The sequence below is a fragment of the Crotalus tigris genome, unplaced genomic scaffold (genome assembly GCF_016545835.1).
Source record: "Crotalus tigris isolate CLP2741 ecotype Arizona unplaced genomic scaffold, ASM1654583v1 scf7180000017637.401561, whole genome shotgun sequence".
Taxonomy (NCBI): Eukaryota; Metazoa; Chordata; class Lepidosauria; order Squamata; family Viperidae; genus Crotalus; species Crotalus tigris.
Window position 1 is genome coordinate 283,305 of NW_024096530.1, and position 14,502 is coordinate 297,806.

The 14,502-nt window shown below is 32.8% G+C and overlaps 1 protein-coding gene across 17 annotated transcripts in view; it reads left to right on the forward strand.

Annotated features, from left to right (window-relative positions):
* CASK (calcium/calmodulin dependent serine protein kinase) overlaps positions 1-14,094 on the forward strand; it is a 169,969-nt gene extending 155,875 nt beyond the window's left edge. For 12 of the 17 annotated variants that reach the window (XM_039334824.1, XM_039334823.1, XM_039334818.1 and 9 more), the window contains 5 exons: positions 7,672-7,752; positions 7,836-7,916; positions 8,297-8,499; positions 8,758-8,841; positions 12,059-14,094. In XM_039334824.1, coding sequence (XP_039190758.1) covers positions 7,672-7,752; positions 7,836-7,916; positions 8,297-8,499; positions 8,758-8,841; positions 12,059-12,235 — 626 coding nt within the window. In that variant the 3' untranslated portion in view covers positions 12,236-14,094. The remainder of the gene's footprint in view (positions 1-7,671; positions 7,753-7,835; positions 7,917-8,296; positions 8,500-8,757; positions 8,842-12,058) is intronic. The other 5 variants (XM_039334819.1, XM_039334826.1, XM_039334829.1 and 2 more) reach the window with 1 other exon arrangement.
* The last annotated feature ends 408 nt before the right edge of the window (positions 14,095-14,502 follow it).

The window sequence follows — 14,502 nt, forward strand, 5'->3', positions numbered from 1 at the left end:
AGAGAGGATCATAGGAGCTGATCTGCATTGGCTTCACTGAAATGTCAACTCGGGCTTATCTACCGAGCTCTCTTCAGTCTTCCGTCTTTGCTCAGAAGCCAGGGTTTTTTTTGTGTGTGTGTGTGAATTTTTCCTTAAAAATTTTCTTGTAGGATTAAAGCAAGTCAGATAATAATAAAAAAAATTCTTTTCCCAATCCTTTGTTAGGGTAGCTTAATCAACTTACCATGTTTCCCTGAAGATAAGACCCACCCAGAAAATAAACCTTAGCCTGATTTTTTGCGTGCACCTATATAAGCCCTACCCAAAAATAAGCCCTAGTTAAGAGCTCGCCCACTCCCAGGAGGAAGTGACAGTGAAAGGCTCCACCGCCGCTGCGCAACAGCCACATCTGCCACTGGAGGAGATTTCTTTGGTCCTGGTTGCTCCCCGCTTCACTCTGCAGATTGCCTGACCAGTGGTAGCTGCCAGCTCCTCTGCCAGCTCTCCCATGGCTTGCGCCGTGACTAGGCAGCGTGAGCCTCCCCTGCCGCCTCCCTCCACCTGCCACACTCTTTCCTTTTGCAAGCAGATGAAGCTTCCAGTCTCCGTAGTTCTCCATCTGGGCGAAAAGTGCTTTGGTGCCTATGGGGCTCTTGGAAATGGAGACAATCATTCCGCTCCATTTCCAAGGGCACCATTTGCAAGCAGACAAAGCTTCCAGTCACCCTCTGGGCAAAAAATGTTTGGGCGCCTATGGGGCGCTTGGATCACTCGTTTTCCAAGCACCTCATAGGCACCAAAACACTTTTCGCTCAGATGGAGAACTGACAGAGAATGGAAGCTTCATGTGCTTACAAAAGGAAAAGACTGTGGCAGGCAGAGGAGGTGGCAGGGGAGGCTTGTGGTGCCCAGTCCTTCAACTTCCCAGCTGCCCTGGGAAACTCTGTATGCCATTGTGGTTGCGGGCAAGAGAAAGAGGGAGTGGGCGGGCAGCCACAAAGGAGTCAGACATTCCCCGAAAATAAGTCCTAATGGGTCTTTTGGTCCAAAAAAATATATAAAACCTATTCTTTGGGGAAACACGGTATGCTAAAAGTCTCACTGACACTACAGGTTAACAGTACATTTACAGTATCATACAGACCAACCTCATTTAATAATTTTAATAATTTACACATGTCAAAAGGACTCTGGAATATATACATATTTTAATACATAATCATCCAATCAAAAATTCCCATGTAAATTCCCATTATAAAGTGTCATCACTCAATCAGCTGGGGTTGAAATAATATTACTTTAAGTTGCTTTTGAATAGTTGAAAAAGATGGGGATACACATTCCTTCTCGGAGAGGACATCTTCCAAAGGGTGACAGCTATTCCTGCTGTCCTATTTACCCCCATGTTCTTCTCTTGGGGGGTATTCTCAGCAGGTGTTCTTTAGAACCACGAGGACAGATTCATTACTGTGGAATTCTTGATATTCTCTGAGCTTAGTTGTTTGTGTACAGACATTTCCTTACTTGACTAGGTTACATCTTCAGTGCTGGAAGAGAGTGGGATTTGCTCTCTGTTTATATACAGAAGCTTGATGATGATTGTCTACTGTTAATCCTGATTACCTAGGTGCTGATTGCTGGTGAAACAGTATTCTAGTCTTTTTGTTTTCCTTTAGCGTATTTATTATCTCTTTTGAATGATGTATAAATGTTATTTATCTGTATGTGACTGTTGATGGCTGATTTGTCTGAATGCCAGGCTTCCAGGAATTTCCTAGCATTTGGGGATTTAGCTTGTTCTAGGATGCTCACAGTTTCCCATTTAAAGCTGTCATTAAGTCTGTCCATGTGAAATTAAGAAGTTTTTAATCGTGTCTACTCACTACTAACTCATGTTCATGAATACATTTTGCTAATCTTCTGTCTGTTTAACCTATATAGTGGCTGTTATAGTCCTTAACTGTATGTTCCAAATGGTTCCTTTTTTACTGATTCTTTGAACTTAATATGTTTTGGAGTGCTTTAGTTGATTTGTATGCAGTGGTGATGCCGTGAGGTTGTAATAATATGTTCATTGTTTCAGCAATGTTTTTGATGTATAGCAATGTTATCCTTTTCATAGCTTTTATTAGTTGTGCTGTAGTGGATTGAATGATCCAGCACTTTTCGGTAAATTTGTTTTTTTATTATTCTTTATTATTTATGATTTGATTTTTTTGATTTGTTGATTTTCTCAAGTCTTGTAGTGGGGAGTCACTAATTGAGACAAACAGTAAACAACAACCTAATTAAGGAGCTATCAAGGAAAAAACAAAACCCTCACCAAAACTTACAGGCAAGTTACTATATATAAACAGAGAGCAAACCCCACTCCTTTGTAGTACTGAAGATATAACCTACCTTCATTAACATGTAACGAAATGTTTGCAAGCAAACAACCAAGCTCAAAGAACACCATGGATTCCACATTTCAACCCTGAGCTACATACAGTATATTCTTTTCTATTGAGATTTCTTGCTTGCAAGGCATTACATGGTATATTCCAGCGCTGTACTGTAGAACGCTTTCAAGATAATAACTGTAACTTTGAATTGATCCCAAAAGTTTACTGCTAATCAATTTTTAATAATTTGTATTCTGTCTTAACTACTGGCAACTTTATTTGCTATATTGTAAAAGCTCTTAAAAGAAAATAAAAGAACATTTGCCAACCTGTTTAATATCTCATTTTAAATAAAAAATACAGCGTACCACTTAAATTGTTACAGTTGTTAACATTATACTGTGCTGATTAGTCAAGACAAGTGTAAGTGATATAATTCAAGTGTTCATATGCCTTGCATAACTTTGCATCCAATTTCAAAAATGTAGAAGTAGAAATTATTCTTTCAGTTCCAAACAAGATTGATGATCCCCTAATGTCTATATTATTTCCCTTATGAACAATTTTAGGCTACATTCATATTCTGTGATACAAATAAAATCATCACTGAAATTAATCTTGAACACTTTTGTAAACTAATTGTATCACTAAAATCTTTCTGATACTGATGGGGATGATTTTATCCTTTTTTTTCATTCCACAGGAGATACTCTAGGTAACATACATCAAAATATACATAACACTTTTATTAGGCTATTTAAGAACTTTATGGTATTATTTCTGTAATGTTATAAAGAATATCTTCTTACACAGAGTAGACAAGAATAATGAATTTATGGATGGACTTATCCTAAATTTTCTAAAAGTCACAAGGTATGTGGGTACTATAAGACAATGTAGTAAATCAAATATATGATCAATTTGGATGGGGAATATGAAAAATCATAAAAAATAAAGAATATCTCATCACCATATTGGCTGTTTTCTTGCATAACAACCATGATAAATTTTTATAATGATTAATGGAACAAACTATAAACATTCTAGGTCAGGGGTGTCAAACTGCCGGCCTGCAGACCGGACACGTCATTCGGAAGCTGTGCCGACAATGGCAAAACCATCCCAATAAGTTGTGCGACGTCACGTGACATCGCAAGTTTAACATGTCTGTTCTAGCTTCAGTTTTTCAAGGGAGTAAAGTATTTATGGGTTGTTTAACCCATAATTATAATCATAATTAGTTTTTTTTTTAAATAGTGTTGCTTCTGCTATTACTCTTGCCTTATCCCTCTATGGCACAAACTCGGGGAATATTTCATATGCATATGATACCATTTAATTGCTATTAAATCAATAAGCTAATAGGTCCATACGAAGCCATAGTGTCAAACTTGTTTATTGCCAACTAAGCAAACCTTGGTTTGTTTGTTGACCATATTTATTTTGGATCCAATCCCTATATACAATAAATCAGATTTATGGAATGCAATAGCATAGTGTTGTAATGTTATATGTTCTTCATTTCTGTCAGGAAATTGCAATGCATTTTAATATATAAAATAAAATTTGCTTCACTTTTGTCACTATTATAAAGGATTTTAAATAGTGAAAATCCGCTTGCAATGGAATTCTAAACAGGTTTGTTCTCATCAAGGTTATTGGAAGTTTCTAGTAATTTACTTAGAATTATAATTGTTATAATTATAGCGGTTAAGGCATCAGACTAGGAACTAGGTGACTATGAGTTCTAGTTCTGCCTTAGGCACAAAGCCATCTGGGTAATGTGGGACTATTCATTTTTTCTTAACTCTAGGAAGGAGTCAGTAGCAGTTTTAAAAAAAATCTTGCCAAGAAAGCTGCAGGGACTTTATTCCAGGACAAGACTGAATGGAAGGGAGAAAAAATAATTCTTACATATTTTAATGAAAAAAGCACCCTAGTTCATTCCAGAAGGACTAAAAAGTACTTTAACTTCGATATGTAAGACTAGGTAGAGTTCAATAATCTAAAATATTTTAAATATTCAAATAAATATCTTGCTATAAAAATGCCTCTTGTTGCATAGGATACTATTTGTTAATAAAGCCTATTTATTGCATTGTGATGATGAATGATTGAATTATATTTTCTCAATGAAATCATACAGATTTAATAGTGCTTCTTCCATACAATATCATTTCTAAAGCTATCAAAATATTTTAATCTGCAAAGAGGGATTGATATGTGGATTTATAATAATTTATAAAATATAAATATTCTATTTAAGTCTACATACGCATTTTATTCACATAGTGAATAAATTCATAACCAAAGTAAATCCATTTATAACTCTCATATCAAATTCTTCTCTACCTCTTACATTATGATCAGGCAAATAATTAGTCCTGTCTCTTAACCTGGTCCCTCCCCAGCCTAGATAGGGAGAAACTGACTACAATTCAACCTTAGCAACAATCCGTGTAGTTTTTTGTCCCCCAGGGTATGGAAGTTTGACATATCTGGGCAGGGTAACAGTCTCTGGACAAAATTGATGCACAGTTTGGGAGTCCTCCTGGATTTGTAGCTCCTGCTGCTTTTAAAGAGGTGGGCCTTTGCGTTAAGTCATCTCATGCACCAATTGTGCCCATTATTAGACCAGGAGGTCTTACTCACAATCATCTCCCAATTTGCTTACTGCATGCGGTCTATATGGAGATCCCCTTGAAGACCATCAAGAAGCTGCAGCTGATCCAGATTGCAGCAGCAAACAGTTCTAGGTACCTCACAGTTCACCTGAGTTATATCACTACTGCACTGGCTCTCAGTTGTTTTCTGGATGCACCTTTTTGTATGTGCATCATGACTTTGCACATTTGTGTTAATAAGCTACAACCTTTGTCATTCTAATGAAAATAGCAAACTCATGCAACATATAACTTCTGTGGAACCCTATAGTTCAGTTAATTACATAGATTTACACAGCTCACTCATTAGAAAACTAGGGGTTTTAAAAATTTAAATGATTGCATTTTAAAAAGTAACATATGTCTTATTTTTCTCCATTCAGTATAAATCTTGTGATTCAGCTAACAAAAAAAATTGAGGGAGAAAAATAGAAAAGAAACTTGCTACTTTCTTAATAATCTATTTCTTAAAAATCTTCCACATAGATGAATGCTGATTTAAAAGATTTATAAAATGTATATTGTAATGCAGTGAAGTTTTATTTCTTCATGTATTTAGGCAATAACAATATAAAATACAGTATTTCCAACTATATAGCAAACAATCAAATTTTATTTCTTCATGTATTTAGACAATAAAAATATAGAGTATTTCCAACTTTCTCCTAAATACTCAAATTTCATTTTTTTGTTAATTATTTTAGAAATCTTGCAAATGTCTTCTTATTAAATCATGCCTAAATAATACTACATATTACCTCAACATTATTTTGGAATTATGAAGTAAATTTACATATCGTAGCATGTAATAATTCATTTTGGATCATTTTTCTGATTTCGCAACCTTAAGACAAGCATAAAATGTTTCCTTTAATGTAATTAAAAGCAATTTACAACAAAACAAATGGTTTAAAAACATGCTTATCATTTAAAGTGATTTATTTGCATTGTGTTTAGAATATTGCATGGTGAAGTTTATTTTGTGCATATGCTTTTTATTTTACTAATATTATGAGCCATATTTCAATGACCCCTGTCCATTTTTCATGCTGTCTTAATCCCAATGGCCTCTGTGCATGTAAGTAACCTGTCAAGTGACAATGCCTTTTTATTTGCTTCTTACTGTTTCCCTTCAATAACTCCTTTTCTTTATTACCTAGAAGTGTAGAAATGTTTAAAAGTTGGTAAATGTGTCCTTGTATTCCTCTAATATGTGTACATTTTTTTAATTCTGTCTAGAAACCTGAATTAATATTTAATGTGATCATTTGGTTATTAGAATGTTTTTTCTGCTTGTTTGTGTTGAGGCACTCTCACTATACATTATGCTTTTAACTATTAAGAGGTGGCCTTGAAAAATACCCAAAAATTAAAATTCCAACCAGTTTTCATCTAGTATGTAATACATTTTGTAAATTCAATGAACATGGAAATACAACCTAGATTTTTCCTTAAGGAAATTATTAGGGTTTTATGTTTATCAATAACTATATTAAGTAAGATTACTTTAAGTAGAAAACAAAAATGTGGTTAAATATTATTTTAATTCTGATAAAAAAATATAGCTCAGAAAGGTAGAAGTTAATGGAAGTTATTTTTTTTTCACGGAAGAGCCCAATCTTTCTTAGCAATAGTAGCTATTCTTTATTTATTAACATATGTATGTCCATATTTACTGTGAGAGACTCAGATCATAACAGCTATATGATTTATGTTATAAATAGGAAGATTTCTGACAACATAAATGTCAAATTTGTTATATCAGAAGATAGTAAAATATTCCATCAGTACATGAAATACATATCTTGCCAGAATTTCAGGGGTGTTTGGATGACTGACTTCTTAATCTATATTAAATATAAAACTGTACTGTAATAAATTAAAATAAATAATAGTAGTATTGTTGGTATACTAACTCCTTCCCTGTTTCCCTTTTTGTCTTTTTGAAAATATGCTTTTTCTGGTATAACATTTAATAAAATTGTTTATTCACTCTTACATTGCTTAAGAAACTCAGATATATTATTACAATTGATTAATACTTTTATTTCATTTACATTATTATAATACAAACAATATTTCATTACTTGGCATAGAAAGGGAAGGGTTTTTACATAAGATTTATTAAACTATTGCAGTTGACAATGCATTGAGATTCTCAAATAATTGACAGTAGCATAAAGACAATTGAGGAATTTTTTTCCAGGGTCATATTGATTCTGTTGTGGTGGCTTTATAATTTGCCATAAGACTTCTTTGGGAGAATCGTTATAAGACATAATGCTAACATACACAAACACACACACTACAATAAAACTGTTAAAAGCAGACTTTAATTCATTTTTATAAGCTAATAAAATATATTTAAATCTTTACTGTTGATTAAATAGATATTCTCACATATCTATCCATTCCTTACAATAATTACTATGGAGAGTCTTAGAAATTTTCAGAAATGCTAATACTTAAAATGTACCTATTTGCATGGTGTACGCACAAATTCTTGAGCATGTAATTTGTAATACATTCTTGTTAAGTAAAATATTTAGTGAAATTGTAATAAAAATATTTGAAAAATGAAAAAAAAATGAAAAATATCAGACATTTTTCCTCTATATCTGTTGTTTTTCCTCCTGTTACAGTGTTCGATCAATTAGATCTTGTCACCTATGAAGAAGTGGTAAAATTGCCTGCATTCAAAAGGAAAACACTTGTTTTATTAGGTAATTTTAATGCTGATCCTGTAGTAATGAATTATATATTATATTTTTAGTTCTTTGTAATAATATCATTTTTTTTCATGTAGGAGCACATGGTGTTGGGAGAAGACATATTAAAAATACATTAATTACAAAACATCCAGACCGATTTGCATACCCTATTCCACGTAAGTAAAAATTTTGTAAGATGGATTGTTAAGAGCCCAGAGTCATTGGGAATTACTAAGGTGGCCAAAGTAAATAAATCATGATTATGGTCATAGGAAAGAAGCCATTTTTTTAAATAAAAATAATTCTCAATCTTTTTCAAAAAGGATTTTTTCAAAAAAAAAAACCCACACATTATCACAGTTTTAAGATTATTACCTGTTTTCATTGATTTAGACAAAAATTCAAATACAGAAATAAATAATTGATAGTCTTTGCAAAAATGAATAGCTAAACTATTACCTATAATTTATACATATTTACCCACTGTTTATTTTTTTTAGTATAGATGAATGTGAAAAAAGTCTGGGTTTGTTGTGCCTAACTTTTGTAATTATAGATACAACCAGGCCACCAAAGAAAGATGAAGAGAATGGAAAGAATTATTACTTTGTATCACATGACCAAATGATGCAGGACATTTCCAACAACGAATATTTGGAATATGGTAGCCATGAAGATGCAATGTATGGGACAAAACTGGAAACTATACGGAAGATCCATGAACAGGGATTAATTGCAATACTTGATGTAGAGCCTCAGGTAGATACAACATTCATGTGCCTATTTTATCAGACAAAGAAAATATTTTCCTTCATATTGGGTATGATGACAAAATGTTAGCCTGCTATAAAATGCTCTCTTTCCAATTGTCTTTGACATGAAGAAAGACATTTCTTTCTTTGCTTTGGCCATATAAGAGGAGTCAGAAGATCGATGGAGCAATATGAACTAGAAGTAAGGACAAGAATATGTTACTTTATATTAAAGTTTATACCATTCTATATTATACTCACTTAGGCCTTGAAGGTCCTGAGAACTGCAGAGTTTGCTCCTTTTGTTGTTTTTATTGCTGCACCTACAATTACGCCAGGCATTAATGAGGTAAGCCTTTTACAGCGAAATACTAGTGTAATTGAATGTAATATAATATAAATTTAAGGAAGTCTTAAATACAGTATTTTTCGTCTGTATATGTTTAGCATGTCTGTTTGTTTTTCTTTTTACAACATAATTTGCATAAATATTTCTTTCTCTTTACCTGTCATACTTCATTTTAATTTTTATTTTGTTTTTCTAAGGCCATGTCTGTACCAGCTAATTTTTGTATAGTTTAACCAAGCAGACGTTAGACTGTGAAAATGGACATTCATCCAGTTTCTTATTAGAGATTTTCCCTGGTCAGAAATCTACTTCCTGGTTTCTTTACAAAAAAATATATCTTTAAAGAGATAGTAATAATTCGCTGATTGAATATACAAAAGTAAATGTTATCCAGCTCTAATGATTATGTTGTTCCATAATCAAATTTTCTTTAATTTAAAAATAAAAAGTAGAACTTCCTAGAATTAAAACTGTCTTTTTATTCTGCATGAAAACTAATGGTATTTACATAAATGTGTTAATTCTACATATTTTAGTTTTATGTTTTCAAAATGAATACAAATTGCCAAATCGAGAGTTACAAGAGAGAAAGCACATACATACACACACCTAAATAAATTGAAATAAAAGATAGTTAGGAAGATTACTGTTACAGACATATCCTATATGATTGCATTATTGTTGTTTTTTTCACTTATTATCTTTGCTTTGCTTTTCTTCTCATTTTTCTTATACTTGTACTGATTCTATCTAGCTGCCAAAATGGTGCAGAAAATTGCCCGTAAGTACCAGCTAGGAACCAGTATTATGTAGATTTTGTTATTTTAACTTTGTTTCAATAAAGAAAGTTGTTTTCAGTTAAATGTAACCTATATGCCATAGCTATTTTTACATTTTTCTTATATTTTTAATTTAAAACTGGAATTGGTAGTGTACATATAGGCCTTCAGATGCAGTTGAATTACAGCCCAAAGCAAAAAATTCCATTAATCATAAGATCTGTAGTTCAGTGTCAGAGAGAATGATATATAAATCAAGGGGAAAATGACCTCTCATTAGGCACCATGCAAATATCTTTAGTTCAGGTGATCTCCCCAGTCACTACATTAGGAAGTATTGACTGTTTCTCATTTGGTAAGGAATAATTACCTGAAGCTAGGTAAGTGTTTCCTTGCTTTTTTCGGCACAGTAGAAAAACTAACTGAATTCTGAAAATTTCACCATGATATTTATTTATTTAAAACATTTATATAACTTTCCATTTTATAACAGACTCTGCAGCTCCCAATCTATTCTAGTTTCCACAGAATTAACTGAGGCTGGATTTAGGATAGGAATTTCCACATTTTTAATAATTCTTTACACTTTTTACAGCATAATATAGGTAGGGTTACAACGGCAATTGGGACCAGAATTACCATCATAAAGCAATGTGGCTGTAAAGTCTGACATACATTAAATAAACCATATTGCTTACTAATGGCAATTCCAGCAGTCCGAGTTGCATGGGTACCATAGGGAGGTGCCGTGGGCAGGCACTTTGGATTTCAGGAAATCAAAAAAGTGGCAGGAGCAACTTGTGACTTCCTGCCAGTTCCCCTATTGACTTTGTTTGTGGGAAGTCAGCAGGAATGTCAGAAGTCGCAATCACATAACAGTGGTTTGCTGCAATGTTGTAATTGCAAGCCAAGCCCAAGAACCCAGATTATGATTGCAGATACTGCGATAGCTGCAGATTTGCAGACTTGTTATAAGTCTCCCTCGTTCAGCACCATCACAACTTTGAATGGTGCTGAACTAGTGGCTGTAACCCTAGAACTACCTGTATATCATATTTTGCATAAAATAAAGTAATAAGTAGTTCTAACACAGCTCAATAGATAATATGATCCTTTCACAGTTTTATGACATATATGAGAACAATTATATCATAATATGACCACCACTTAAGTCTGAGTCAGCAGTCAAAAAAGCAAACCTAGTCTTAGGCTGCATCAACAGAGGAATAGCATCAAGATCACCAGAAGTGATAGCACCACTCTATACCTCATTGGTGAGGCCATATTAGGAATATTACATCCAGTTCTGGCCACCATAGTTCAAAAAAATACAGAGAAGAACAACAAAGATGATAAGGAATCTGGAGGCTAAATCCTATAAAGAGTAGCTAAAGCAAATAGCTATATTTAGTTTAAACAAGAAAACTCAGAGGGGAGACATGATACCAATCTTCCAATAGAGAGCATCTATTTAGCACCTGAGGTTAGGACAAGAAGCAATGGGTGAAAGCTCATCAAGGGGAGATATAGATAAGGAGGAATTTTCTGACAGTAAGAAGTATTCAGCAGTGGAGTGGTTACCTCATGGAATTGTGGGTGCTCTGTCACTGGAGTTTTTCAAGGAAAAATTGGACAACTATTTGCTTGAGATGGTATGAGGACTCTGCCTTGGGCAGGAGATTAGACTAGAAGACCTCAAAGGTCCTTCCAGCTAATCTGATTAGTTTATTTTATTATTTACAAGAATATGTTAAGTCATACATCAAAAGCAAAGCATCCCATAGAGATTATGGAATAAAAACAATGAATGCAATTCACTTGTGTCAGTTTCAACTTATTTCAGGGCAAATCCAAATTTTTGGAGAAAAAAGTGGAGGGTTACCAATATATGGCCACTTCTGTATGTATTAACCAGATTGTTAATAAGTAGTTTATTTTGGTCAAAAGCCAAAGTTTTATGCTAAATTATGTTGACACTGACAGATTACAATATCTCTTGGCTACTATTTATATTTGATTTCTTTTTTATATTCTGATTTAACAATTTTGATTATTTATGGTTCATCACCCAGAATCATGATTTGAAATGGTCAGCTATAATAAATAAATAAATCTCTCATGATTCATTAATAAGGTACCACTCCTCTCTTGTTCCTTGCTAATCCAATTATTTATTCTCACATTCATCTCTTCCATTTAAACAAATGCTGAGTTACACAAAGAAAATAAATTTATATTATATAACTTAACCAAGCAATTTAATAAGTTCAGCTCAATTTTTTTAAAGTAAAGCAAAACCCCAAATTCATGTCTTACAAAGGGATTCAAAATGAATGAATCTTTATATAAGAAATGCATTTGGAAATATGCTTCCTTATAAGCAATAACTGCAAGATAACAAAGTTGTTCTACTTTCATTTTTCCTAATCACTGTGCAGGATGAATCTCTTCAACGCTTGCAAAAGGAATCAGAAATCTTACAGAGAACATATGCACACTATTTTGACCTTACAATTATCAACAATGAAATTGATGAAACAATCAGGCATCTGGAGGAAGCCATTGAGCTTGTTTGTAAAGCATCACAATGGGTTCCTGTTTCCTGGATATATTAAACCCAATTACCAGAAGAATGTGATCATTATTGGAAGCCACCTCATACTTGGAAGAACCTCTTTGTTATTGACCTTATGTCAACAGGTCTTGGCCCCTAGAGACTACCTAGATGTAGTGTGACCTAAATTTATAATTATTGTCATGTCCTTATAGCTAGGCAAAAAATATGATAATTTAAAGAGACAGTATCTTTTTTAATCAGTTCGCCTAAATTTTATTAAAATGTATCTTTAAATATATGTATTATTCAATCCTTTGGAATGTTATATTTTTGGAACTCATAGCTTTTAATTTCAAAGGCCCCTAAAACTGCACAAAATAGATGCTGCTTTCTATAATCTATTTTAATAATAATATGATCTTTACTTTAATTGGGGGTGAAACATTGCATCTTTTAGAGTCTCATTTTGTGAATTGGATTGAGTTTTCCTTTATTTATTTGAAATTATTAGCCCAATCATAATCAGATCAGTACTTATATTCTAATGGCCTTCTTCTGCTTTTTAAAATCATTTTTAGGATAGCATTTTTGAAGTATTTTGGTTTAATATGCAGATAATGTGATACTGTCTCTTTGAAGAACTCTGTAAAACTGAATAGAGATTTGAAGTTGGGTCTTGACTCTTAATGCATGTGGACAGTTGCAAGCGTTCATGCCGTTGGTGTATCTGTGTTGAAAAAACTGTAATCTACAACCAAGTACATTCCGTTCATGGGGGGAAGATACCCAAGGGAATCAAATAAAATATTATGACTAAGTTGTAAAACCTATGCACATCCCTTGCATTTTGGGCAACTTTATAAACAAAAATCCTAATTTTTATTAATAATCATGTAGTGAAATGTGTTTGTAATTTTGTCTCAAATTAATTTGTTGTAAAAATGGGAGGGGAAAAATTACTGGTTTTGCCATTTCAGATCTGTGTTGTCTGAGAGTATTACCGTTTTAATTATGTTTAAGCAAATATGCTGATTTTTAATATGTATGTAATTGTTTTGAAAATGCACACATTTTAAGAGAAAATACTGTGCAATGAAAGAAACCCAGTTTAGGCTTTGCGATAAATTAACAGTTCCAAAAATACTCAGCTGCTGCAGCCCTGTAAATTCTTTTCAGATTCTATAGTCTGACCATTTTTTAAAGTTTTATTTTAAATATACTTCATTTTATGTGTTCAACAATTAAATGCCTTGAGTCATTCATTTCATCATAGGATTCTACAACTACTTAAAAAAACAGCCAATTTTTTGTAGATATTTAGAAAAAAGTTCTCTCATCTTTGTGATATTTGACATTCATGCTTTAATTGCAAGCTCATTCTGCAAATAAGGGTCGCTTTATACATTCATATATTCACATTTTTAGTACTTGCTTGTATTATATACATGCTGAAAAGTATATATTCCCAAAACACATTGTAATAAAATAAATATATGGTTCAGATAAAATGGATTTTCCAAATAGCTATGGCTCCCTGAGCTATATGCTCTGGTCGGGAAAAATGCAATTTTGGCAATGTGTGGAACAGTCCTAAATCTTAGATATGGAGCCTTAATAAGCAAATTTACCATGAATTCATCTCAGGGTTATTGCTATATTCTGATTTCTCTAACCAATGTCTTAGCAAGGATAACATCTGTTCCCCATCATAACAGAGGGAGATTGTGCATTATCCATTCCAGTTTGTGATATCTTTGTGAATCAAATCTCCATGTATCACTGGTATTACTGTATCTTGGACTGATTGTTTTACATTTTTATTATTTAATATGGATTCTTTGCTTTTGTTATTAAATTCCAGTATGTTTTTGAAAAGTGTTATCTTCAACATTGCAATACAGAAGTATTATTTATTAATGTAAATTCCTTGAGAATGATTTAAGGTTCTCAATAGTTATCATTCTTAAAAAACAAAAGATTGTTCTTCTTTCAGGGTTTTTAAGATTGCAGCTTGTTCCCCCATATTATTTCCAAGTTAGGTTGTAAGAATCCTTTGAGCACAATTTTTCATTTGCACACATTACATTACCTATCAAGATAGCGTCTTCACTGCTGTGATCTTGAAGAAGTGAGGATTGTATATAGTTGTCTGGCAATTTTTTTTATGTATTTTGGTGGATAGCCACAATAGCCACAAGTAGCTAACCTCACTTCTTCAAGATTATAGCTCTGAAGAAACATTTACAAATAAAAAAAACCTAAACTCAGAGGATTCTTACAACACTTTTGCAACAATCAAATAATATATATATATACATACTTTAA